At 44.5% G+C, this 25671-nt stretch overlaps 1 protein-coding gene across 1 annotated transcript in view; it reads right to left on the reverse strand.

Annotated features, from left to right (window-relative positions):
• LOC139473553 (uncharacterized) overlaps positions 1 to 25671 on the reverse strand; it is a 41451-nt gene that overhangs the window by 9586 nt on the left and 6194 nt on the right. The window contains exons 3-8 of the mRNA XM_071256203.1: positions 18140 to 18276; positions 9258 to 9361; positions 6150 to 6271; positions 1492 to 1805; positions 970 to 1112; positions 778 to 863 (exon numbers count right to left, since the gene is read on the reverse strand). Of these exons, the coding sequence (XP_071112304.1) occupies positions 778 to 863; positions 970 to 1112; positions 1492 to 1805; positions 6150 to 6271; positions 9258 to 9361; positions 18140 to 18276 (906 nt within the window). The remainder of the gene's footprint in view (positions 1 to 777; positions 864 to 969; positions 1113 to 1491; positions 1806 to 6149; positions 6272 to 9257; positions 9362 to 18139; positions 18277 to 25671) is intronic.

Consider the following 25671-nt stretch of genomic DNA (forward strand, 5'->3'; position numbering starts at 1 on the left):
AAAACCGTCTTCACGCAAGACTGAACGAGGAACATGGTAGAGAAACATAACGCCCAATCAACACCAGAATCCAAGAGCATAAAATTTCATCCAACAAATCAGACAGTAAATCAGCCATCTCGGACCAAATCAGCAACTGCCCAAACCACATTTGGGAAAACATTCAGATCCTCTCCAACAACCTCCATGACTTCATTAAAAGAAAAATAACAGAAGCTGCCACAAGTCGTCCATCATCCCATCCACACACTATGAACTCATTAAGCCATATCCTGTTTAATTGGCTTCCTGTCTCATTGGCTTCCACCTTATGTGTTCTCTGTCCATCACGTTGTTGCAGTATTATCCTTCTGTTATATATATATATATATATATATATATATATATATATATATATTTATTCTGTACCATGTTCCTCATTCAGTTTTGCTTGATAACGGTTTAAGGATCTATACAGAAATGCCGCCTTTACAGTAATTAAAGAAGTTTGTCATCCATAAATTGTGTCTACTTTGTGAATATAGGATCTATACCGAAACGTCACCTTTACAGTAAATAAAGAAGTTGTTATCCATAACAGCTTTGTCTTGCATCTTGGTTACATCTCACATCCAACACAACCAATAAAAGTCCTCAACATGGCCAAGATGTCAAGTTCTAATCTTTAGTGTTTACCAAAAACGAGTGAAGTGATAGCTCTGAAGTGATACCATTCTTCATGATCAATGAAGACTGTAAGCAAGATTGGTATGACGATTTACAAAGCACCAGACTGACCTTTATCCACTACATGCGCCACCTCCCGGGGCACAGCACCAGTCACCCCTGACCACAGGAAACTGGTGAACAGCGGCGAAACCAATCTGCAAATATTTATTTTTTTTAAATTGTTTCATGCTGATACACCATATTATTGTGAACAATATTTGTGTGCAGATTTCATTAAAGGAGATACAGAGTCAGGCCTACCTCTTCTTGCGATGTGCCTCCCAGACCGTGCCTCGTATTGAGGGGTCTGCTCCCTCCGACAGCAGGGACAGACTACTTGTCATATCACCACTGGCAAAGAAGTGGAACAGTGCTGTCTGACCATGGTTATTCTGTGCATTCACCTGAAACAACACCACATCCAGATGCGAGATACATTCACCAGAAACAACACCAGATTTGCTGTATACTGCAGAACATGAGGTAGGTCTACCAGTACTTACTGCAGAACACAAGGTAGGTCTACCAGTACTTATTGCAGAACACAAGGTAGGTCTACCAGTACTTATCGCAGAACACAAGGTAGGTCTACCAGTAGTTACTGCAGAACACAAGGTAGGTCTACCAGTACTCTAGACCTGCTGATGGTTAGCAACAAGCATGGGTAACTGGAGGTCATGTCCGAGTTGGCCTTCCCTGATGACCGGCAACATGAACTGGGGACTATAGCTGTGGTGTAGGAATCCTGTATGGGTTCAGGGAAAGAAGCCGAGATACACTGACCTGCACGTCCTCCCTGGACAAAAGATAGGTGAGGCATTCTGTCCTGTTGGGGGTGTTGCTGATGTTGCAGGTACTGGGAACATCATCCTCCTCTGTTGGGGGCAGGATGTCTTCATCAGCCGACATGTACATCTGAGACAGGCTTGTATCACACATGGCCAGAAGTGGGGTGTTGCCATGGAGATCTACAGCATTAACATTGGAGCCATTGTCACACAGAAGACGTATAAGCTGAACATCACAGGTCATGATGACTGCGCGGTGTAGAGGTGTGAGTTGGTTCTCATCCAGCAAGTTAGGGTCACCGCCATTCCCTAAAACAGACAAGCTTGGATTTCCAAAGGGTGAACTTACAGCGGAATCTCGCTGTCAAAAGTGTTTGATTGTTAAAATATTTGGACCAGGATTTACAGCTGCTGTATTTTTCTGCAACAGCATAGTCTGAGCTCGAGATATTGTTGAAATACATATGATTACATCATAAAAGAGTGTTCGCCTAACACATGTACAATAACACCAGATAACATAGTAACAAATTTCTCAATGTTTTATGTCTTTTCCATGGTCTGCCCTCCTCCTGCAGAAGTACTAGACACCCTGAATGTACCCTGGTCTGTCTTACTGAGTATGATGGAGGTGTACTAGACACCCTGAATGTACCCAGGCGGCCTATTCACGAAGCGGCTAAGACAGGGAGCTATTTTCTGTCGGAGATAGAAAGAGTTGGGTGTTTTCCCGTGACGTCATAAGGGAATTCCCTTGACCTACATTGCAGAATATGTGACTGATCGATGGGTTTTTATTGATTACTTTTACATTTAAGTCATGGATTTGATACTTATTTCATTTCAAAAACATATTTCTTTCACATTTCATTCTACTGACAGAACAATGTGTGTATAATCATCACAAACTGTTAATGTTATAATTAAGTAACCTTACAGGAACCCCTTCCTTAAACCTTTATTGTGCCCCTTCGATGTCATTGGCTGGGTTTATTGACAGGGGGCGCAATGGGTCATGGTCAAGGTCAACTATGCGAGGCGGTACATTTAATGTGATCGTGGCGATGTATGAAATAGCAGTATGTATCTTTCTCATTCAATATACAATTTCATTACTATTAAAAAACCGTATCCAATTACCGGAGATCAGCATCACATATTGCTTGAATGTTGATGGCATGGTAACCCTTACGGCACACGTAAGCGACCTCCTCATCATGCGGTGGTCTAATAATAGCGATCAGCGTGCCGTCGATGCATCCTATTACATTGGGGAACATTTTATGTCATAAAATCTTTCTTTTGTGTTTTGACGGGTTGTGACATCGTTTGGAAAGTGTATCAAATTCAGATGTTTGCACAGTAGATTTATGGTTTTGTGTATCACCCTTGATACACTAGGTTGACTGACACCGTGCAGGTCCCCGATTTCAGACTGAAAACCACCTTTTGCCAAGTATCGTAGAGTTATCAAAACATGCATTTCGGGTGATAGAGGTACCGAACGCTTGGTCGGTCGTTCGAGGTAGGACCCCACAGTCGCAATAATTTGCATGATGGCATGCCGATTTAGCCTATATCTGGATATAAGCTGCGTGTCATCAAGCGTGTCCAGTTGACTCGTCCTGTCACCGAATATTTTCTTCCTGGAAGGTGTTAGGGTTGATTGCTTTTCTCTATCGAGAAGCCCGAGCAATAGGGAGGACGCCATGATGGATACCTGTCACAGGTTTACGACAGGTCAGACCCTCTCTTATTTTTTGTCTTAAACTTAAGATAGCTTAGCGCTAAGACAGCTTCGAGAATAGACTTAACTAAGACGTTTTTCGCTACGACATATTTACGCCAATTTTAGCGCTAAGACAGCTTCGTGAATAGGCCGCCTGGTCTGTCTTACTGAGTATGATGGAGGTGTACTAGACACACTGAATGTACCCTGGTCTGTCTTACTGAGTATGATGGAGGTGTACTCGACACCCTGAATGTACCCTGGTCAGTCTTACTGAGTATGATGGAGGTGTACTAAACACCCTGAATGTACCGTGGTCTGCCTTACTGAGTATGATGGAGGTGTACTCGACACCCTGAATGTACCCTGGTCAGTCTTACTGAGTATGATGGAGGTGTACTCGACACCCTGAATGTACCCTGGTCAGTCTTACTGAGTATGATGGAGGTGTACTAGACACCCTGAATGTACTGTGGTCTGCCTTACTGAGCATGATGGAGGTGTACTAGACACCCTGAATGTACCCTGGTCTGTCTTACTGAGTATGATGGAGGTGTACTCGACACCCTGAATGTACCCTGGTCAGTCTTACTGAGTATGATGGAGGTGTACTAAACACCCTGAATGTACCGTGGTCTGCCTTACTGAGTATGATGGAGGTGTACTCGACACCCTGAATGTACCCTGGTCAGTCTTACTGAGTATGATGGAGGTGTACTAGACACCCTGAATGTACTGTGGTCTGCCTTACTGAGCATGATGGAGGTGTACTAGACACACTGAATGTACCCTGGTCTGTCTTACTGAGTATGATGGAGGTGTACTCGACACCCTGAATGTACCCTGGTCAGTCTTACTGAGTATGATGGAGGTGTACTAGACACCCTGAATGTACTGTGGTCTGCCTTACTGAGCATGATGGAGGTGTACTAAACACACTGAATGTACCCTGGTCTGTCTTACTGAGTATGATGGAGGTGTACTCGACACCCTGAATGTACCCTGGTCAGTCTTACTGAGTATGATGGAGGTGTACTAAACACCCTGAATGTACCGTGGTCTGCCTTACTGAGTATGATGGAGGTGTACTCGACACCCTGAATGTACCCTGGTCAGTCTTACTGAGTATGATGGAGGTGTACTAAACACCCTGAATGTACCGTGGTCTGCCATACTGAGTATGATGGAGGTGTACTAGACACCCTGAATGTACTGTGGTCTGCCTTACTGAGCATGATGGAGGTGAACTAGACACACTGAATGTACCCTGGTCTGTCTTACTGAGTATGATGGAGGTGTACTCGACACCCTGAATGTACCCTGGTCAGTCTTACTGAGTATGATGGAGGTGTACTAAACACCCTGAATGTACCGTGGTCTGCCTTACTGAGCATGATGGAGGTGTACTAGACACACTGAATGTCCCCTGGTCTGCCTTACTGAGAATGATGGAGGTGTACTAGACACCCTGAATGTTCCCTGGTCTGCCTTACTGAGAATGATGGAGGTGTACTAGACACCCTGAATGTACCGTGGTCTGCCTTACTGAGCATGATGGAGGTGTACTAGACACCCTGAATGTACCCTGGTCTGCCTTACTGAGTATGATGGAGGTGTACTAGACACCCTGAATGTACCGTGGTCTGCCTTACTGAGTATGATGGAGGTGTACTAGACACACTGAATGTACCCTGGTCTGTCTTACTGAGTATGATGGAGGTGTACTAGACACCCTGAATGTACCCTGGTCTGCCTTACTGAGTATGATGGAGGTGTACTTGACACCCTGAATGTACCCTGGTCTGCCATACTGAGTATGATGGAGGTGTACTAAACACCCTGAATGTACCCTGGTCTGTCTTACTGAGTATGATGGAGGTGTACTAGACACCCTGAATGTACCATGGTCTGCCTTACTGAGTATGATGGAGGTGTCCTAAACACCCTGAATGTACCGTGGTCTGTCTTACTGAGCAAGATGGAGGTGTACTAGACACCCTGAATGTACCCTGGTCAGTCTTACTGAGTATGATGGAGGTGTACTAGACACACTGAATGTACCCTGGTCTGTCTTACTGAGTATGATGGAGGTGTACTAGACACCCTGAATGTACTGTGGTCTGCCTTACTGAGTATGATGGAGGTGTACTAGACACACTGAATGTACCCTGGTCTGCCTTACTGAGTATGATGGAGGTGTACTCGACACCCTGAATGTACCCTGGTCTGCCTTACTGAGCATGATGGAGGTGTACTCGACACCCTGAATGTACTGTGGTCTTCCTTACTGAGTATGATGGAGGTGTACTAGACACCCTGAATGTACTGTGGTCTGCCTTACTGAGTATGATGGAGGTGTACTAAACACCCTGAATGTACCCTAGTCTGTCTTACTGAGTATGATGGAGGTGTACTCGACACCCTGAATGTACTGTGGTCTGCCTTACTGAGCATGATGGAGGTGTACTAGACACCCTGAATGTACCGTGGTCTGCCTTACTGAGTATGATGGAGGTGTACTCGACACCCTGAATGTACCCTGGTCAGTCTTACTGAGTATGATGGAGGTGTACTAGACACCCTGAATGTACCTTGGTCAGTCTTACTGAGTATGATGGAGGTGTACTAAACACCCTGAATGTACCCTGGTCTTCCTTACTGAGTATGATGGAGGTGTACTAGACACCATGAATGTACCCTGGTCAGTCTTACTGAGTATGATGGAGGTGTACTAAACACCCTGAATGTACCCTGGTCTGTCTTACTGAGTATGATGGAGGTGTACTAGACACACTGAATGTACCGTGGTCTGTCTTACTGAGCAAGATGGAGGTGTACTAGACACCCTGAATGTACCCTGGTCAGTCTTACTGAGTATCATTGAGGTGTACTCGACACCCTGAATGTACCGTGGTCTGTCTTACTGAGTATGATGAAGATGAGATCCTGCAGGTGGTCAAGGATGTCATCAACTGTGGTCAGGTAGTGCTTCTGTAGTCCCACCACCACATCCACAGCAGGCAAACTGTGATCGTCCTCCTCTTCCCTGTAAAAGTGGACATAACAATCCAAGCTCCATATATACTCCATATTATACTGTATACTACACTCCATGCCCAGCCATCTGTATTGGTTTGCTGGCAGTTTTATTTAGATGGCTTCTAGAATCACTGCCACAAATAATAGATTTTGATAATGACAAACATTGTTAACAGGAGAATGATCATAAAATGTACATGAAACATTATGGCCTTTAAATTTTATTGAGAAATTAATATTTTATTTGCCCTGATATTCACCGTACAGTCCTTGAAACCTTAACTAAGTAGGCTAATAAATATAACTTTATGCATCAATATATATCTAAGAATACAGCCTCGTCACAGGTTTATGCATATGAAGACATGGTTAAGCTTGTATATGAGAGATTACAGGGTTGTGCAGCCACAGGAGTACAGGGTTGTGTAGCTACAGGAGCACAGGGCTGTGCAGCTACAGGAGTACAGGATTGTGCAGCTACAGGAGTACAGGGTTGTGTAGCTACAGGACTACAGGGTTGTGTAGCTACAGGAGCACAGGGCTGTGCCACTAGAAGTGTACAGGGTTGTGCAGCTACAGGAGTACAGGGTTGTGCAGCTACAGGAGTACAGGATTGTGCAGCTACAGGAGTACAGGGTTGTGTAGCTACAGGACTACAGGATTGTGTAGCTACAGGAGCACAGGGCTGTGCCACTAGAAGTGTACAGGGTTATGCAGCTACAGGAGTACAGGGTTATGCAGCTACAGGAGTACAGTGTTGTGCAGCTACAGGAGTACAGGGTTGTGTAGCTACAGGAGCACAGGGCTGTGCCACTAGAAGTGTACAAGGTTGTGCAGCTACAAGTGTACAGGGTTGTGCAGCTACAGGAGTACAGGGTTGTGCAGCTACAGGAGTAAAGGTTTGTGCAGCTACAGGAGTACAGGGTTGTGCAGCTACAGGAGTACAGGGTTGTGCAGCTACAGGAGTACAGGGTTGTGCAGCTACAGGAGTACAGGGTTGTGTAGCTACAGGAGTAAAGGTTTGTGCAGCTACAGGAGTACAGGGTTGTGCAGCCACAGGAGTACAGGGTTGTGCAGCTACAAGTGTACAGGGTTGTGCAGCTACAGGAGTACAGGATTGTGCAGCTACAGGACTACAGGGTTGTGCAGCTACAAGTGTACAGGGTTATGCAGCTACAGGAGTACAGGATTGTGCAGCTACAGGAGTACAGGGTTGTGCAGCTACAGGAGTACAGGGTTGTGCCACTAGAAGTGTACAGGGTTATGCAGCTACAGGAGTACAGGGTTATGCAGCAAAGGAGTACAGGGCTGTGCCACTAGAAGTGTACAGGGTTATGCAGCTACAGGAGTACAGGGTTATGCAGCTACAGGAGTACAGGGTTGTGCAGCTACAGGAGTACAGGGTTATGCAGCTACAGGAGTACAGAGTTATGCAGCTACAGGAGTACAGGGTTATGCAGCTACAGGAGTACAGGGTTGTGCAGCTACAGGAGTACAGGGCTGTGCCACTAGAAGTGTACAGGGTTATGCAGCTACAGGAGTACAGGGTTATGCAGCTACAGGAGTACAGGGTTGTGCAGCTACAGGAGTACAGGGTTATGCAGATACAGGAGTACAGAGTTATGCAGCTACAGGAGTACAGGGTTATGCAGCTACAGGAGTACAGGGTTGTGCAGCTACAGGAGTACAGTGTTGTGCAGCCACAGGAGTACAGGGTTGTGTAGCTACAGGAGCACAGGGCTGTGCCACTAGAAGTGTACAGGGTTTATGCAGCTACAGGAGTACAGGGTTATGCAGCTACAGGAGTACAGGGTTGTGCAGCTACAGGAGTACAGAGTTATGCAGCTACAGGAGTACAGAGTTATGCAGCTACAGGAGTACAGGGTTGTGCAGCTACAGGAGTACAGGGTTGTGTAGCTACAGGACTACAGGATTGTGCAGCTACAGGACTACAGGGTTGTGCAGCTACAAGTGTACAGGGTTGTGCAGCTACAGGAGTACAGGTTTGTGCAGCTACAGGAGTACAGGGTTGTGCAGCTATAAGTGTACAGGATTGTGCAGCTACAGGAGTACAGGGTTGTGCAGCTACAGGAGTACAGGATTGTGCAGCTACAGGAGTACAGGGTTGTGCAGCTACAGGAGTACAGGGTTGTGCAGCTACAGGAGTACAGGTTTGTGCAGCTACAGGAGCACAGGGCTGTGCCACTAGAAGTGTACAGGGTTGTGCAGCTACAGGAGTACAGGGTTGTGCAGCTACAGGAGTACAGGGTTGTGCAGCTACAGGAGTGCAGGTTTGTGCAGCCACAGGAGTACAGGGTTGTGCAGCTACAGGAGTACAGGTTTGTGCAGCCACAGGAGTACAGGGTTGTGCAGCTACAGGAGTACAGGGTTGTGCAGCTACAGGAGTAAAAGTTTGTGCAGCTACAGGAGTACAGGGTTGTGCAGCTACATGAGTACAGGGTTGTGCAGCTACAGGAGTACAGGGTTGTGCAGCTACAGGAGTACAGGGTTATGCAGCTACAGGAGTACAGGGTTGTGCAGCTACAGGAGTGCAGGTTTGTGCAGCCACAGGAGTACAGGGTTTTGCAGCTACAGGAGTACAGGGTTGTGCAGCTACAGGAGTAAAGGTTTGTGCAGCTACAGGAGTACAGGGTTGTGCAGCTACAGGAGTACAGGGTTGTGCAGCTACAGGAGTACAGGGTTGTGCAGCTACAGGAGTAAAGGTTTGTGCAGCTACAGGAGTACAGGGTTGTGCAGCTACAAGTGTACAGGGTTATGCAGCTACAGGAGTACAGGGTTGTGCAGCTACAGGAGTACAGGGTTGTGCAGCTACAGGAGTACAGGGTTGTGCAGCTACAGGAATACAGGGTTATGTAGCTACATGAGTACAGGTTTGTGCAGCTACAGGAGTACAGGGTTGTGCAGCTACAGGAGTAAAGAGTTGTGCAACTACAAGTGTACAGGGTTGTGCAGCTACAGGACTTCAGCCTCACCACATGTTCCACTGCTGCTTCTGCAGAGCCAAGTCGTTGTAATAATCAATGATGAGGTCCAGGGCAGTCTTCCCCGGGCCCATGTATTCACAACCAAAGTAAGTCTGAAATTACACAATACAGTGGTTCAACTCAATGCAGGAACCAAATAACCCCTTCTTCTAAACTGTCCATGCTCCAGAGAGGAAACCCATCACTTCCAAATATAACAGGATTTGCACAGGAATCTGAAGATTTAAAGGGAAACAACACTCCCACGTTTGAAAGCCTTGTAATATGGATGAGTACTTTCTTCGCGGATTCAAAAGTTGCATACTATGGACTATTACTTCAACTGGTTCCAGTGTTGTATTATATGGAATTTGACTGAAAAATAAGGTTTGTTGCTGTTGAGTACATTAAATGAAATTTCTTTGTTACAAAACTAATATGTACACACATTTTCTGTATACCAAACTACAGAATTGTACATACATATTTACACACGCAGATGAATTTGCAAGGTGAAGAGTTCTGGTAAGCATCCTCAGTAGAGCATGTAACGTGTACGCGAGACGGGTCTCATGTACAAGTGACCACACGAGATGGGGTCACTGGTATGCGTGACTGTCTGTCAGTGGACCGTGGATATCTGCATGTTGCACAAAAATGTCTCTACAAGTGTTATTTATGAAAATAGGAAAACAAAATTAAGTAGAGTAATTGAAATTGGAAGAAAAATGTGGAAAATTTTTAGCAAAATGTTCTGTTTTTGAAAGCGATTTTTCTATATACATATTTTTCAGAAACTTACATGTAGTATATTCTGAAAACTTATTCATCGTAGAGATACAAAATATATGTAATGTTTCAGACCAGTTTGCCATCACATTGAAACATGTTTACTTTCTTCGAAACTGAGCATACCGTCTTGAGTACAAGTGATTGGTCGACAAGCCGATAAAGGGAGGTAACAGATGCCTGTCTAAATTGTTCAGTCGGAACATCCGTCTTGTTACACAAATTGTCTGTCTGAATCAGAATGGTGCATATAATGTACATGACATTTAGCGCGTAGTTTAGTGGTTAGAACAAGGAGGAAATGTATTTTGAATCCGTATTAGGAAAACAATTTACAATTGGGACTATATTATTAGGTGGAAGTAAAATTGTTGGAAAACACGGCAAAGACTTCCGCTGATTTCCAAACAACGTGCCTCAGACCATCTACTCTAATGCGAGGATTCAAGGGGATTAACCCTCGCTGTCAACAACGTTTTCTTCTTGGCCCCTTTCTGGTCAGAAGCCCAGTTTGCTGGATCGCTGGCGCTAATTGGCTTCTGGTGATTACGCGGGCTAATTAAAATGGTGTCGGCTAGACGACTGACAGTTGTAGTGTTGTTTTCCTTTAAACAATGATAACAACTTCTTTATTATACACACAATGTTTCAGGGCAACTTTTTGCCCCATCATACAGGAACATGACATACAAACTGATGAAGTCAATTAATTATAACTACCCGGTAGATACGCTGTACGTGAAGCCAGCTGGGACAAGACTAGCGTATTACAGTTAAGAGGGAGTAGATTGACATGACTGTTGTAACAGGAGAATTACTACAAGGTCATTTTATGTACAAGAGATCGAAAATGTATACAACTTATATAACAGATTAAATGAGTTGATAGATAATGATAAGAGTTGATTATACAGTGAAAGTAAAATGATATTTATCATGCCCTGGAGCAGAAACATTAAGGGTATTTAAGTGCAAATACAGGTCAGCATTCAAACTATCATGTGTAACATATTTGTTGAGCACCACTCTAAACTACACATATACCACATATTATTTCATTTTTTTAAATAAATATCTGAGTAATGACCTTTAACAAGTTCACCATATGGGTACAATGTTAGCCATATTGAAAATCTGATTCAAACCTTTTGGAAATATTCAGGTCCTGATTGGAGGGAACAAGCATGCCCTACAGGTTACAGACATTGCTAGTTCATGTATTGTGAGTAGTCAAAAGTCATATTGTATCGCTTCAGGTGAATGAATAAAACATAACAAACATGGTTCATGAAAAAATGAAATTTGTGATGATATATCACTAGAGTAAACACACATGATTTTCCATTTCAATTGTGTTTCTTGTTATGCTAGGCATTGTTTAATGTGCAGAGATTAAGATTTCTGTATGTATTTGTCTTGTCAACTAAACCGGCAATAGCAATCAGCTGTACACATGTTCTCCCAAATCTACTGGTGATTTAGTTACAAAATACCCCAAAACATAACTTAAAAGAATTTTTATACAATGATTGGAAGAAATTATATCAGAAACTATTATTTTACCCGAATTAATACATTCAGATCTTGTTTTTTAGCAGTAATTTCAATGTTTCTGATATATATTTCTAATAATAATAATCGTACACAGTGCACTTTGTTATATGCCGGATACATTTTCGATGGTTAAAATCAATATGTTGACATATAATAGTCAACTACAAGAAATACATCATTTAACAAGTCTAAGTATGGCATTTATGCCATTCTCTGACAACTAGGTTCATTTCAAGGCATCAATAGTGATAATCTGATTGTGGTTGCTGAAAATAACAGTTAGTGCGAACTGCCAATCTCATGGATTTCGGCAAAATCAATGTAAACGATATTGAGCATGTTGAAAGCATAAGTCCAGATGAATACATTATAGCCAGCTTGTGTAACATTTGGATAAACTTGTGTACTTCTGTAGGTTCTACTACACCAAATCAGAACCAGTTGGGGACAGTGCAGTTTTCGTAGGGAGCCTTCAGTGCAGATCGAGAGATATCTGCAGGCTGTGATTGGAGGCTATTCTGTAAGATTTTTATGTCTTTCAAATGTACATCCATCCAGTTTTTAAAACTGACCATGTTTTTCTATATTTAGTACTGTCTTTTTCAACATGATAACTTATGCTGAATGTGACCACAGCTATTTTCAAGTAGGTGACATTTGGTGCGAAACTGGGGGTGATGTGTTTAGCTTCCTGTACTGGCTAAGCTAGTCATTTTTTATGTTTTTATTACTGCTCTAAGGCCAAACTGTGCACACACGTACAGGTTATAGCTGTTGAATGCTTAGTTATTTAAAAAAAAAATATAACGTTACTATAGAAGTCTATGGGAAAACATTTGGTTGTGTGTAACCTGTACATATTTGTTGACATGGTATTTCTGGTGCAACATGCTCATGGTAATGTCTCTGCGCTGGGAAAAAGACATCAAAACTCATTGTAACCATGTATCATGCGCTAATACCTCGGTAATTATACCTGTATTTTTCATTTTTTTCAAAGCGTGCACTATAGACAAGAAAATATGGTAGTTACCCCATAAATATTTAACATTTACAATTTCCCCCCCTCCATCCAACCAACATTTGTATCTGTAATATAAACATTTTTTTGTACAGTTGCATTATACCGGATACCTGTTGGTCTTATCTGTTTGTTCTTTTGTGTATTAAACAGGGGCACAGAAAAGAGCGACAATTTGAAAAATTGGGGCTTATAGCGAAAATTATTAGGAAAATTGGCCCTGCTTGAATTTGTACAGTTTAAAATGATTAAACCACATCACTGAATATCAAAGCAATTCATAAACATAAAATATGAGTTCTCAACGTAGAAAATGAGTTGTTCCCCTTGTAATGAAAACGCTCTATCCAATCAGATTGCTGTTCTTATTTCAAATTGTTTCACAATGACTACTACCATAGCAGATGACCTAGTTGATTCAAGATTTCATCCCTGACAGACAAACACAAAGATACTTATTACTGCTGCATTTCGCTCTTACAATAATTGAGTCCCATGGTATCACAGTCCCAAGTAACACTGCATACTGCTAACATATACGCTCAGTCATCTTCCTGAGGCAAGAGAGTTAACTGACTTTAAAAGTCAAGTTTCCTCCCTTGCCGAACTAGGCTGGAATTACTGGGCTCGATCGTAGCGCCACCGGTGGCTATTACCAGTTATGTCCCTTCTAAGCCTCTCCTAAGACCAATCAGATTCCACCTCTCGTATCACTTGCGTTTGCTTCACACAAAACAGTTGCGCCCGATCAGGACGATCTGATCGATAATCAAGATCTATATTGTGATTGTCTCACATCGCGAAATGCATCAAATCACGTGGGCACCTTGATTAAAAACATGAGAAGATTTGGAAAATATCTGTTGACAACGAGTTGGTAGTGCACAGGCTTTGCAAATCGTGCAATCGACCGAAATCTGCACGACAGATTACGATCCGGATTTCAATTTCGGTGCGAGATTTTGATTGGACAATGCATAGACTCGTTAGTCCAGCCAAAACGTAACTCCATAAAACCAGCCTAGTTTAGCAAGGGTGGAAACTGGACTTTTATAGTCAGTTAACTCTCTTGCCTCAGGAAGATGACGCTCAGTATGGGTTGTCTAAAAATACCACTGCATCTTAGTCACTGTGATAAGTGTTCAATCGTCTGAGTTAAAATTTAATGAGCATTGCACTCAAATATATCAAAGGCACAAAAGACTTTGAAAATATTTGACAAGCGAAAAAACGCCTGATAGTCAAATCCACAAGCAGTAGCGATATGGGTAGAACAGGAGGCGTCAAGAATTTAATGACCAAGACATAACTGGCAATGGTACCACCTTACAAATCTTTTGTCTCAAGTAAATAGACTAAGAAATCAGCTATGAATGGAGTAGAAGCCACAATAGGATCCATATTATGTTGACGACAATAAGCCGCTAAACATAAACACTTCTGGTCATACAAAGAGGCAGTAGAGGGGCTGTGTGTCTGACAAATAGCAAGAGCCACCGCCGTAGAGAAACCCCTAGTTGTCAATGCTTTCTGAAAATGGACCACACACATAGATCCTATGACTGTGGGCACAGGTGTGGTTGACAGGTGTGTGGATTTCTGAGCAGACTGGGAAATACGGGAGTTTAAAGTCTGGCTCTCTGGCAAATCGGATATGATGCAGGAACCACGTCCAACTGGGCCAAAAGAATCTGGATGTTCACTGCGGATGCCAGTTTCTTGAGAACAAAGGGGAAAGAGCACCAGAGGGGGCAGAATGACTGGGGCAAGAAAGGGCGTCAGTGAGAATGTTGGAAACCCCGAAATGTGACAAGCTCTCGCGTCGAATGGGATGTCGTCTATGAGACGATAGATCCATGAACGTAAGGTCCAGGAGACTGTGAGTGAGTGGATCCCATCCGGTTGATGTAATGAGTGACCAAGACGTTGTCCATTGCTATCATGAGGCCATGCAAGTTCCACACAATAACATTCGCCATGTCTGACTGGCCAATATGACAGCTTGAAACTCAAGACAGTTGATGTCCCAGTGAAGAAACGGGGTGGTCCAGAACACTGAGGCCCAGAGATCTCCGAGATGGCCCCCACCCTTCTTTCGATGCGTCCACGAACACATGGTGAGTGTGAACGAAGTCGGACAAAAAGACCCTGTTAAAGACTAAAGCGTCCACAGAAAAATCTGCAGAGGACGTAACTGCAGGCGTCCACAGCGGGTCAAATCTTGTGCTGATGTGAGCAAGCCATGCAGGTGTTGCCAACTTTGAATCCGGAGTACCAACGACAGGCCTGCCTGGACCAGAACAAGTTCCAATGTGTCTGCGGAACTAGGAGGAGACCTTGACGTGTGTCATTAGTCCCCCATTAAAGTGAATGGTCTGGGAGGGATTCAACTCCGACTGCTGATGAAACAGGAGAGTCGTGAGGAGGGATGACTGGTGGCAGGGATAACCCAGTCGCCCACCTGGTTAGTCTCATCCTACGCCCCTATACCTAGCGCCCAAGGAGGAGGGCTGAATGTGACCGCTAGTCGACCTGGCCTTAGACGACTGGGAAGACACGGCCTGTGCTAAAGGTTTAGGGTAAGGTTGAGCATGACGGAGGTGTTTAGCCTCAGGTTGATATGGCGTCCACCTGATGTACTGGATACCCGGGCGGGGAATATTCATCTGTAGTGCCTGAACAGTGGCTTCGGCCTGAGCAGTGGAGAGATTTCCTCCTGAACCTTGTTATTGAAGAGCTTCTCGTGATGACTATTGTTGACGTAATAAGTCAAACAATAGGAATGGGCACCAACCAATCTCCTCAATATAGGCATGGCAACGCATAAGGAGGAGGGAGCCTGTGGCGAGCTAAGTCCTCCAAGAGATGAATGATAACATCCAGAAATGAGAGGAATTCTCTTAAAAAATCTGTTTTCAGCGAGCCAATTCGCTAAATGAAGCCTGGATGAAGATAGTAATAAGTGACAATGGTAGGAGGGACAAACGAATGTCAGAATCAACAGACATAAGGGATCATCTATCTTGAGGCACGGAGACGTGAAATGGCCCAAAGTTTTAGCATCATCTGCATAAGGGGGGAAGCTGAAGTTGGAAATGAAATCCATGCAATTTGAAGCGGGACAACGTGATGGCGGGTTTGGGAAGTGAACCGTTGAGGGCTACCTTATCCAAAGCCCGCTGCAACAGCACAGGAATACCGTCGACAAAATAATGAACAGGGACCATATAAGATGGCGTAATACTCTTGAGATCATTTCACAGAAGGCAGTGGGATAGGCTCTTCGAGTTTAAGGACATCCATGATCAACAGGATCCAATCCTTAGAGCCGTAGAGTGGCTGCTTCTCAGCCTTAGAAGAAGCAACACTAGTCGCCGAACAATAAGAGGAGGCCCTCGGCGAAGAAAACACACGACAGGAGACGACGAATAGGATCTGAAATGCCGAGCAGGAGAGACACAAGCACAAGCAAGGAGACGAGAATGTTTACTGTAGTACCGTACTGACATCCATGTTTGTTTGTTTGTTTGTTTGTTTGTTTAACGCTGCACTCAGCAATATTCCAGCTATATGACGGCAGTGTGTAAGTAAACGAGTCTGGACCAGACAATCCAGTGATTGACATCATGAGCGTTGATCCACGCAATTGGGATACGATGACATGCATCAACCAAGTCAGCGAACCTGACCACACAATCCCATTAGTCGCCTCTTACGACAAGCATAGTTGCCTTTTACGTCAAGCATGGCTTGCTGAAGACCTATTCTACCCCCAGATCTTCACAGGCCTGACATCCATGTCAATATGAACATCCTGACGAGTGGTCACCAGTGGTGAGCCGACCCGAGGCAGAGTCTGCGATGGCTGTTCCTGAGAAGAAGTGGGAACAGGTGGCGCCTGAGGAGGCAATGGTGGTGGAAGAACTTGCACTTGCTGTGAGTATAACGGGGTAGGCCAGGTTGAGGGCACCTGGAATGGCTGTGAATAAGCAGGTGATAACCAAACATCCAAACATGACCATGTAAGAGGCGATGTAGCAATCGAGGTAGCCCCAAGGACAGATCCACCCGATGACGAGCCCGTAGGCGTGACAGTCGCAGGCTTATGAGAGGATTTTGATTGTTTGGTGCTGTAGGTGAGCCATTTTCTGTAGTTTAGCTAGCTAAGTGGTTGGGGGATAAGTGGGTACAGAGCCTCCCAAAACCCGTTAACTGTGGTAAACTTAGCAAGAGTGAGTGAGTGAGTGAGTATGGTTTTACTCCGCTTTTAGCAATATTCCAGCAATATCACGGCGGGGGACACAAGAAATGGGCTTCACACATTGTACCCATGTCGGAAATCGAACCCGGGTCTTCGGCGTGACGAGCTAACGCTTTAACCACTAGGCTACCCGACCGCCCCTAACTTAGCAAGATGAATGAACAACTTAGAACCCGCTACTAAGGAAGGTGATAGTGCACATCTTCTACCAAAGAAGGTATCAGGTATACTGCAGCCTGACCCATGTTTCTTTCTTCTTCTTTTTTCTTTTTCTCTTTTCCCCGCATCCATACAGAGCTAAATTGGTCCGTATTACAAGAAAACAAATTGGTATGGCCTAAATTAATTTTCAATTCAAGTTTGAAACAATGGCTATTGAACATGGTAGCAGTGTTACAAAAGAAAGAAGGTGGTGTGTGTCTGTCTGCCTGTCACTACGTGTCTGCCTGCCTGTCACTGTGTGTCTGCCTGCCTGTCACTGTGTGTCTGCCTGCCTGCCTGTCACTGTGTGTCTGCCTGCCTGTCACTATGTGTCTGCCTGTCTGACACTGTGTGTCTGCCTGCCTGTCACTGTGTGTCTGCCTGCCTGTCACTGTGTGTCTGCCTGCCTGCCTGTCACTGTGTGTCTGCCTGTCTGACACTGTGTGTCTGCCTGCCTGCCACTGTGTGACTGCCTGCCTGTCAGTGTGTGCATGTCACTGTGTGTCTGCCTGCCTGCCACTGTGTGACTGCCTGCCTGCCACTGTGTGACTGCCTGCCTATCAGTGTGTGCATGTCACTGTGTGTCTGCCTGCCTGCCACTGTGTGAATGCCTGCCTATCAGTGTGTGCATGTCACTGTGTGTCTGCCTGCCTGTCAGTGTGTGCATGTCACTGTGTGTCTGCCTGCCTGTCACTGTGTGACTGCCTGCCTATCAGTGTGTGCATGTCACTGTGTGTCTGCCTGCCTGTCACTGTGTGTCTGCCTGCCTGCCTGCCACTGTGTGTCTGCCTGCCTGACACTGTGTGTCTGCCTGCCTGTCACTGTGTGTCTGCCTGCCTGCCACTGTGTGTCTGCCTGCCTGTCACTGTGTGTCTGCCTGTCTCAAACAAACTCTGAGGCCACCACAGAATGCCAAATGGTCAGTAATCATGTTGCTAGTAACTTACTAGTATTTGAAACTAGTTACCCCAACATTTTGATCTGTTGACATTAATGTTATGATAAGGACCCTTGACTTTCCTATGTATTTTTTAACACTGTGGTGGTATATTATACTATACTGACAACAGGCACTCGGTAGTTGACATTGGCTCCCCGCTCAATGAGGAGTTTGGCGAGGTACAGGTTTCTGGCCATAGTGCGCTGTTCCCCTTCATCCATCCCACACAGGCAGATGAACAGAGGGATTCGCTGGTAACAACCTGCATACAAAAAAAACAGACTTTTAAACATCTGGAATATAATCATTACATATTGGCTTAATTCCAACACAGCAGGTAGCACGAAATCAAACAATAGTTATCAATGTGTACAGCTCTAAGAATACTACTTCTATTACAACATAGCCATCAATTCCAGATTTGACTACATCACACTGCATTTTTAAATTTTCAACAGTCATCCTCTTCAAAGCCAAATTATCTAATTAGTTGTGAGGTAAACCCAGTCTTCAGGTTTAATGCAATCACCAAGGCTGGAAAACGTCACATCTTTCCAATAATTTTCATCGAGTAGATGCAAGAAATATTGGGGAGGTGGGAGGCTACTAATTCCTGATGTAATCAAGGTAGTATTCTTAGAATTAGACACAATGATGACTATTGTTTGACAATTCCTTTGAATACCCTACCTCCATTACATCATAGCCAGAATACACCAGAGGCACTGGTGGGGTCTGGCATAGAGTAATCTCAGTAAGTTGGCAGCAGTGAAGTAGGAATAGGACAAATGGATGCATAATGGCTGATTTCCCAGATTTCTATCTCTTATTCCAAATTTGGGCATTTTTAGACGTCACTTTCCCTTCTATGACTTCAATTGTGTGCAATATTTGACATACTTCTGATGTCACTTCCAATTGTAAGGTCGTTTGTGACAGGATGGTAAAACAGATTAATAACTATGGAGTGACTGAAATGCTGAATGGTAGAACGTTGAACTCAAACCACAACCTGTTGACTGCGAAGCGCAGATCAGGTTGACAATCTCGGGTGAATGGGAACATGTAGATACGGGTCCTTCAAGTCAAGACTGATCAGCCAATCTCTTAGTCTGAAAGTCTTCCTTAGCTTCTTGACTGATTCCATTTGGAATGTGGGAGGATGTACTAGATAGTCCTTGTTGAGCACTTTTAGGTTGATTATCATTGGCATGTCTAATGTATTTTTCTTCGGTCCCAGGAAAAGGCTTTGGATTCTTTTCTTGCGCTGATGGCTCCCTTGTCTGTTCCCTGTTGGCCTTGTTCACCGCTACTAGCTTGTCTCCTACCAGATGGAATTGTTGCCCCATGGGCTGGACTACAAGGGCGGTGTTTTGTTGGAAATTAAGCTTGTACCCTTTTCTTACAAGTTCCAGAAGCCACGTGTCATCCATGATTGACTTCCAATTTTCTGGCGTTGGGTAAGAAGGATCTGGAAAGACAGACTATCATCCTGCATCTTCTGATGTGATACAAGGCACTGTGGATGAATCCCACCTGATCCAACTTCATATCAATCTTAGTGTCAACAAGGTAACCAGCATAATCATCGACGGGACGAATTTCTGCCACAAATGAATTTATATATGATCCAATGTCCATTGCCTGTTTGGTCATTATATTTAAGTCCTTGAACTTGACCATGTCAAGCAGCATACTGGAATTAGGTTTCTTGACAAGCTGGCAATATTCCTCATTCAAAGTAGAGAATGGAGGGAATGGAGACTTGAGTGTCTTATAGACGAGCCTGTTATACGTAGGAAATGGAATCCTAGCCCTGGACACATGGACCCTTGTAAAGATTCATGAACCCTATTGATATAGACTGGGCCTGTATTATGGTATACGATGTGGGGAATTCCTCCACGTCATCATACCCTGCTGAATGAGTTAGTAGGTACTTCCTGCCATGATGGAACTAAGTCCGGTAAAGTTCTTGAATGATCACGTAGGGGTGACCTGTTTGTAATCTGACTGAGATTGTGGGTTACATGTGAGTAATCACCGATTGCCAGTCATCAAAGCTCTCCTCATGCAATTGGCTGTAAGTGTGAACTGTAGTTTAAGGCACATGCTTCAAAGGGTATTCTTCATATTGCGTTGAGTTGTCAATCTTATCAAGTATAGTGTTGATTTCTATCCATCGTCCATGGCGTACGAGAATCCTCTTGGGACACATTACTGTAGAGCATATATCTCCTGTCATGAAAGGGGCTGAGTTGTGCCTAGGTGTAATGGCCAATGTGTAACTTGCCATTGAATATGATCAGGCCAAATTTCTATCACACATTCTAATGCTCAAATCTTCGCACTGAGTGACAGATTCTTTGACATCCGAAATTGCATGAGTCATGCCAGCAAACCAAACAAACAGCATTGTCATTGATTTTGATATTGACTGAGAAAACTCCTCCATGTTAAAGAGGAAGGGGCTCAGAGGAATCCCTGGGCATCACCCTCTTATCACCTAATTGTCTTTCGCCAGAACCAAATATATTGAGAGACAATTTGTCCCACTCTGCCTTCATAGATGATTATCCAGGAGAAGGCTCTTTAATAGACGATCTCATCTTCCAAGATATCTCAGTGTTGGGGTAGTCCCATGCACGGCATCTTCCAAGATACCTCAGTGTTGGGGTAGTCCCATGCATGACATCTTCCAAGATACCTCAGTGTTGGGGTAGTCCCATGCATGACATCTTCCAAGATATCTCAGTGTTGGGGTAGTCCCTCAGTGTTGGGGTAGTCCCATGCATGGCATCTTCCTAGATACCTCAGTCTTAGGGGTGGTCCCATGAATGACATCTTCCAAGATATCTCAGTGTTGGGGTAGTCCCATGCATGACATCTTCCAAGATACCTCAGTCTTAGGGGTGGTCCCATGCATGACATCTTCCAAGATACCTCAGTCTTAGGGGTGGTCCCATGCATGACATCTTCCAAGATATCTCAGTGTTGGGGTATCCCATGCATGACATCTTCCAAGATATCTCAGTGTTGGGGTAGTCCCATGCATGGCATCTTCCTAGATACCTCAGTGTTGAGGTAGTCCCATGCATGGCATCTTCCAAGATACCTCAGTGTTGGGGTAGTCCTATGCATGGCATCTTCCATGATACCTCAGTGTTGGGGTAGTCCCATGCATGACATCTTCCAAGACACCTTAGTGTTGAGGTAGTCCCATGCATGGCATCTTCCAAGATACCTCAGTGTTGGGGTAGTCCCATGCATGACATCTTCCAAGATACCTACCTCAGTGTTGGGGTAGTCCCATGCATGGCATCTTCCAAGATACCTCAGTGTTGGGGTAGTCTCTCAGAGTTTCGGTAGTCCCATTTATGGCATCTTCCTGGATATCCAGTGTTGGGGTAGTCCCATGCATGGCATCTTCCAAGATACCTCAGTGTTGGGGTAGTCCCATGCATGGCATCTTCCAAGATACCTCAGTGTTGGGGTAGTCACATGCATGGCATCTTCCGGGATACCTCAGTGTTGGGGTAGTCCCCGTGTTGGGGTAGTCCCATGCATGGCATCTTCCAAGATACCTCAGTGTTGGGGTAGTCCCATGCATGGCATCTTCCAAGATACCTCGGTGTTGGGGTAATCCTATGCATGGCATCTTCCAAGACACCTCAGTGTTGGGGTAGTCCCATGCATGACATCTTCCAAGATACCTCAGTGTTGGGGTAGTCCCATGCATGGCATCTTCCAAGATACCTCAGTGTTGGGGTAGTCCCATGCATAGCATCTTCCAAGATATCTCAGTGTTGGGGTAGTCACATGCATGGCATCTTCCAAGATATCTCAGTGTTGGGGTAGTCCCCGTGTTGGGGTAGTCCCATGCATGGCATCTTCCAAGATATCTCAGTGTTGGGGTAGTCACATGCATGGCATCTTCCAAGATACCTCAGTGTTGGGGTAGTCCCATGCATGACATCTTCCAAGATACCTCAGTGTTGGGGTAATCCTATGCATGGCATCTTCCAAGACACCTCAGTGTTGGGGTAGTCCCATGCATGACATCTTCCAAGATACCTCAGTGTTGGGGTAGTCCCATGCATGGCATCTTCCAAGATACCTCAGTGTTGGGGTAGTCCCATGCATGGCATCTTCCAAGATATCTCAGTGTTGGGGTAGTCACATGCATGGCATCTTCCAGGATATCTCAGTGTTGGGGTAGTCACATGCATGACATCTTCCAAGATACCTCAGTCTTAGGGGTGGTCCCATGCATGACATCTTCCAAGATACCTCAGTCTTAGGGGTGGTCCCATGCATGACATCTTCCAAGATACCTCAGTCTTAGGGGTAGTCCCATGCATGGCATCTTCCAAGATACCTCAGTCTTAGGGGTGGTCCCATGCATGACATCTTCCAAGATACCTCAGTCTTAGGGGTGGTCCCATGCATGACATCTTCCAAGATATCTCAGTATTGGGGTAGTCCCATGCCTGGCATCTTCCAAGATACCTCAGTGTTGGAGTAGTCCCATGCATGGCATCTTCCTAGATTCCTTAGTGTTTGGGTAGTCCCATGCATGGCATCTTCCAAGATACCTCTGTGTTGGGGTAGTCCCATGCATGGCATCTTCCAAGATATCTCAGTGTTGGGGTAGTCTCATGCATGGCATCTTCCAAGATACCTCAGTGTTGGGGTAGTCCCATGCATGGCATCTTCCAAGATACCTGTGTTGGGGTAATCCGATGCATGGCATCTTCCAAGATACCTCTGTGTTGAGGTAGTCCCTCAGCGTTTGGGTAGTCCCATGCATGGCATCTTCCAAGATACCTCAGTGATGAGGTAGTCCATCAGTGTTGGGGTAGTCCAAAGCATGGCATCTTCCAAGATACCTCAGTGTTTGGGTAGTCCCATGCATGGCATCTTCCAAGATACCTCAGTGTTGAGGTAGTCCATCAGTGTTATGGTAGTCCCATGCATGGCATCTTCCAAGATACCTCAGTGTTTGGGTAGTCCCATGCATGGCATCTTCCAAGATACCTCAGTGTTGAGGTAGTCTATCAGTGTTGGGGTAGTCCCATGCATGGCATCTTCCAAGATACCTCAGTGTTGGGGTAATCCTATGCATGGCGTCTTCCAAGACACCTCAGTGTTGAGGTAGTCCATCAGTGTTGGGGTCATCCGATGCATGGCATCTTCCAAGATACCTGAGTTGAGGTAGTCCCTCAATGTTGGGGAAGTCCAATGCATTGCATCTTCCAAGATATCTCAGTGTTGGGGTAGTCCCATGCATGGCATCTTCCAAGATACCTACCTCTGTGTTGGGGTAGTCCCATGCATGGCATCTTCCTAGATTCCTTAGTGTTGGGGTAGTCCCATGCATGGCATCTTCCAAGATACCTACCTCAGTGTTGGGGTAGTCCAATGCATGGCATCTTCCAAGATACCTACCTCAGTGTTGGGGTGTCCCATGCATGGCATCTTCCTAGATTCCTTAGTGTTGGGGTGTCCCATGCATGGCATCTTCCTAGATATCTCAGTGTTGGGGTAGTCCCATGCATGGCATCTTCCAAGATACCTCAGTGTTGGGGTAGTCCCATGCATGGCATCTTCCAAGATACCTCAGTGTTGGGGTAATCCTATGCATGGCATCTTCCAAGATACCTCAGTGTTGGGGTAGTCCCATGCATGACATCTTCCAAGATACCTCAGTGTTGGGGTAGTCCCATGCATGGCATCTTCCAAGATACCTCAGTGTTGGGGTAGTCCCATGCATGGCATCTTCCAAGATATCTCAGTGTTGGGGTAGTTCCATGCATGGCATCTTCCAAGATACCTCAGTGTTGGGGTAGTCCCATGCATGGCATCTTCCAAGATACCTCAGTGTTGGGGTAATCCTATGCATGGCATCTTCCAAGACACCTCAGTGTTGGGGTAGTCCCATGCATGACATCTTCCAAGATACCTCAGTGTTGGGGTAGTCCCATGCATGGCATCTTCCAAGATACCTCAGTGTTGGGGTAGTCCCATGCATGACATCTTCCAAGATATCTCAGTGTTGGGGTGGTCCCATGCATGGCATCTTCCAAGATATCTCAGTGTTGGAGTAGTCCCATGCATGGCATCTTCCAAGATACATCAGTGTTGGGGTAGTCCCATGCATGGCATCTTCCAAGATATCTCAGTGTTGGAGTAGTCCCATGCATGGCATCTTCCTAGATTCCTTAGTGTTGGGGTAGTCCCTGTGTTGGGGTAGTCCCATGCATGGCATCTTTCTAGATTCCTTAGTGTTGGGGTAGTCCCATGCATGGCATCTTCCAAGATATCTCAGTGTTGGAGTAGTCCCATGCATGGCATCTTCCAAGATATCTCAGTGTTGGAGTAGTCCCATGCATGGCATCTGTCTAGATTCCTTAGTGTTGGGGTAGTCCCATGCATGGCATCTTTCTAGATTCCTCAGTGTTGGGGTAGTCCCATGCATGGCATCTTCCACGATACCTCAGTTTACTTATATCAGTTTACATTCTTCAATACCCTCTCGTGTGCTTGCATCTGCAAGGCAGCCTGTCTGTATCTTTATCTTTACAAGATCTTGACTTTATTGCATGACTTGTGCTGAGTAGTGATCAAATATTTATTTATTTATGTTGACATCAGGACACATATGAAAAAGCCCTGTTTTCACGCCTTAATAAGCTTGAGGATAGGCTTTACCTCACAACTAATTAGATAAGCTGGCAGTGAAGAGGACATCTGTTTAAAATCTGAAAGATTTTATTGTGTGATGACAGCCAAAACAGGAAATTATGGCTATGATGTAATAGAGGTAAGGTATTCAAAGGAATTATAGGCTTACCATGGTAGTCATTTGTAGAAGATATATGGAACAGAGAGAGGTAAATCAGTCAGTAGTTGCTGATGACAACACTTATACAAATGTGTGAATCTAGCAAAATAATCTGACCAAGATCAAGTGACATGAAGATATATTTCTGTCAAAAGGCATTGTGACATTCAGTACTGGAGTACAAGATATCACCACTGATATTACCTTAACAGTTTGTGACTACTAATACGCAACTTGTAATACCCTTTATGAACTAGAGTACCTGAGCTGCACAAGCTGACCTAATATGTAAGGTGTGAGGATGTGACAAAACTGTTATCCTAAACAAAAGACATTATACCCAATAACAGTAATCCATGTCTTTCTCATCGCTTATAAAACTGTTTTACCAAATTTTAAGGTATCCTTTTGATTGATACTGATAGGCCTCAATTTCATTACACATGTGGAAAAAAGACTTATGACTCCTAAATAAGATTTCCAGAGTCATATATCCCTGATATCTATACTCAACAACAAAAGTTCCTGTGACACCAATATTTTAGTGTATTTTTCAAACAAGTAAAGTTTGTTTTTCAATATTGTAGTACATGTATGGAATCAAGTCACAAAAACGCAACTGCTACAGAAAAGCATACATTCCATGCAAAAGTTGACTTTTATGCAAGCCCCATGCATTTCACTACCCAAGAATGGGTATAAAAACATGTGCGTTAACTGGATTCCATATGCATTGTTTAGCATCGTGCTGACAACAACCACTCAGAAAAATAAATAAATTATTCAACATTACAAAATGCCATCCCTGTCCTA

This window comes from Haliotis cracherodii, unplaced genomic scaffold (assembly GCF_022045235.1).
Source record: "Haliotis cracherodii isolate W230 unplaced genomic scaffold, xgHalCrac1.p SCAF_3, whole genome shotgun sequence".
Lineage (NCBI taxonomy): Eukaryota > Metazoa > Mollusca > Gastropoda > Lepetellida > Haliotidae > Haliotis > Haliotis cracherodii.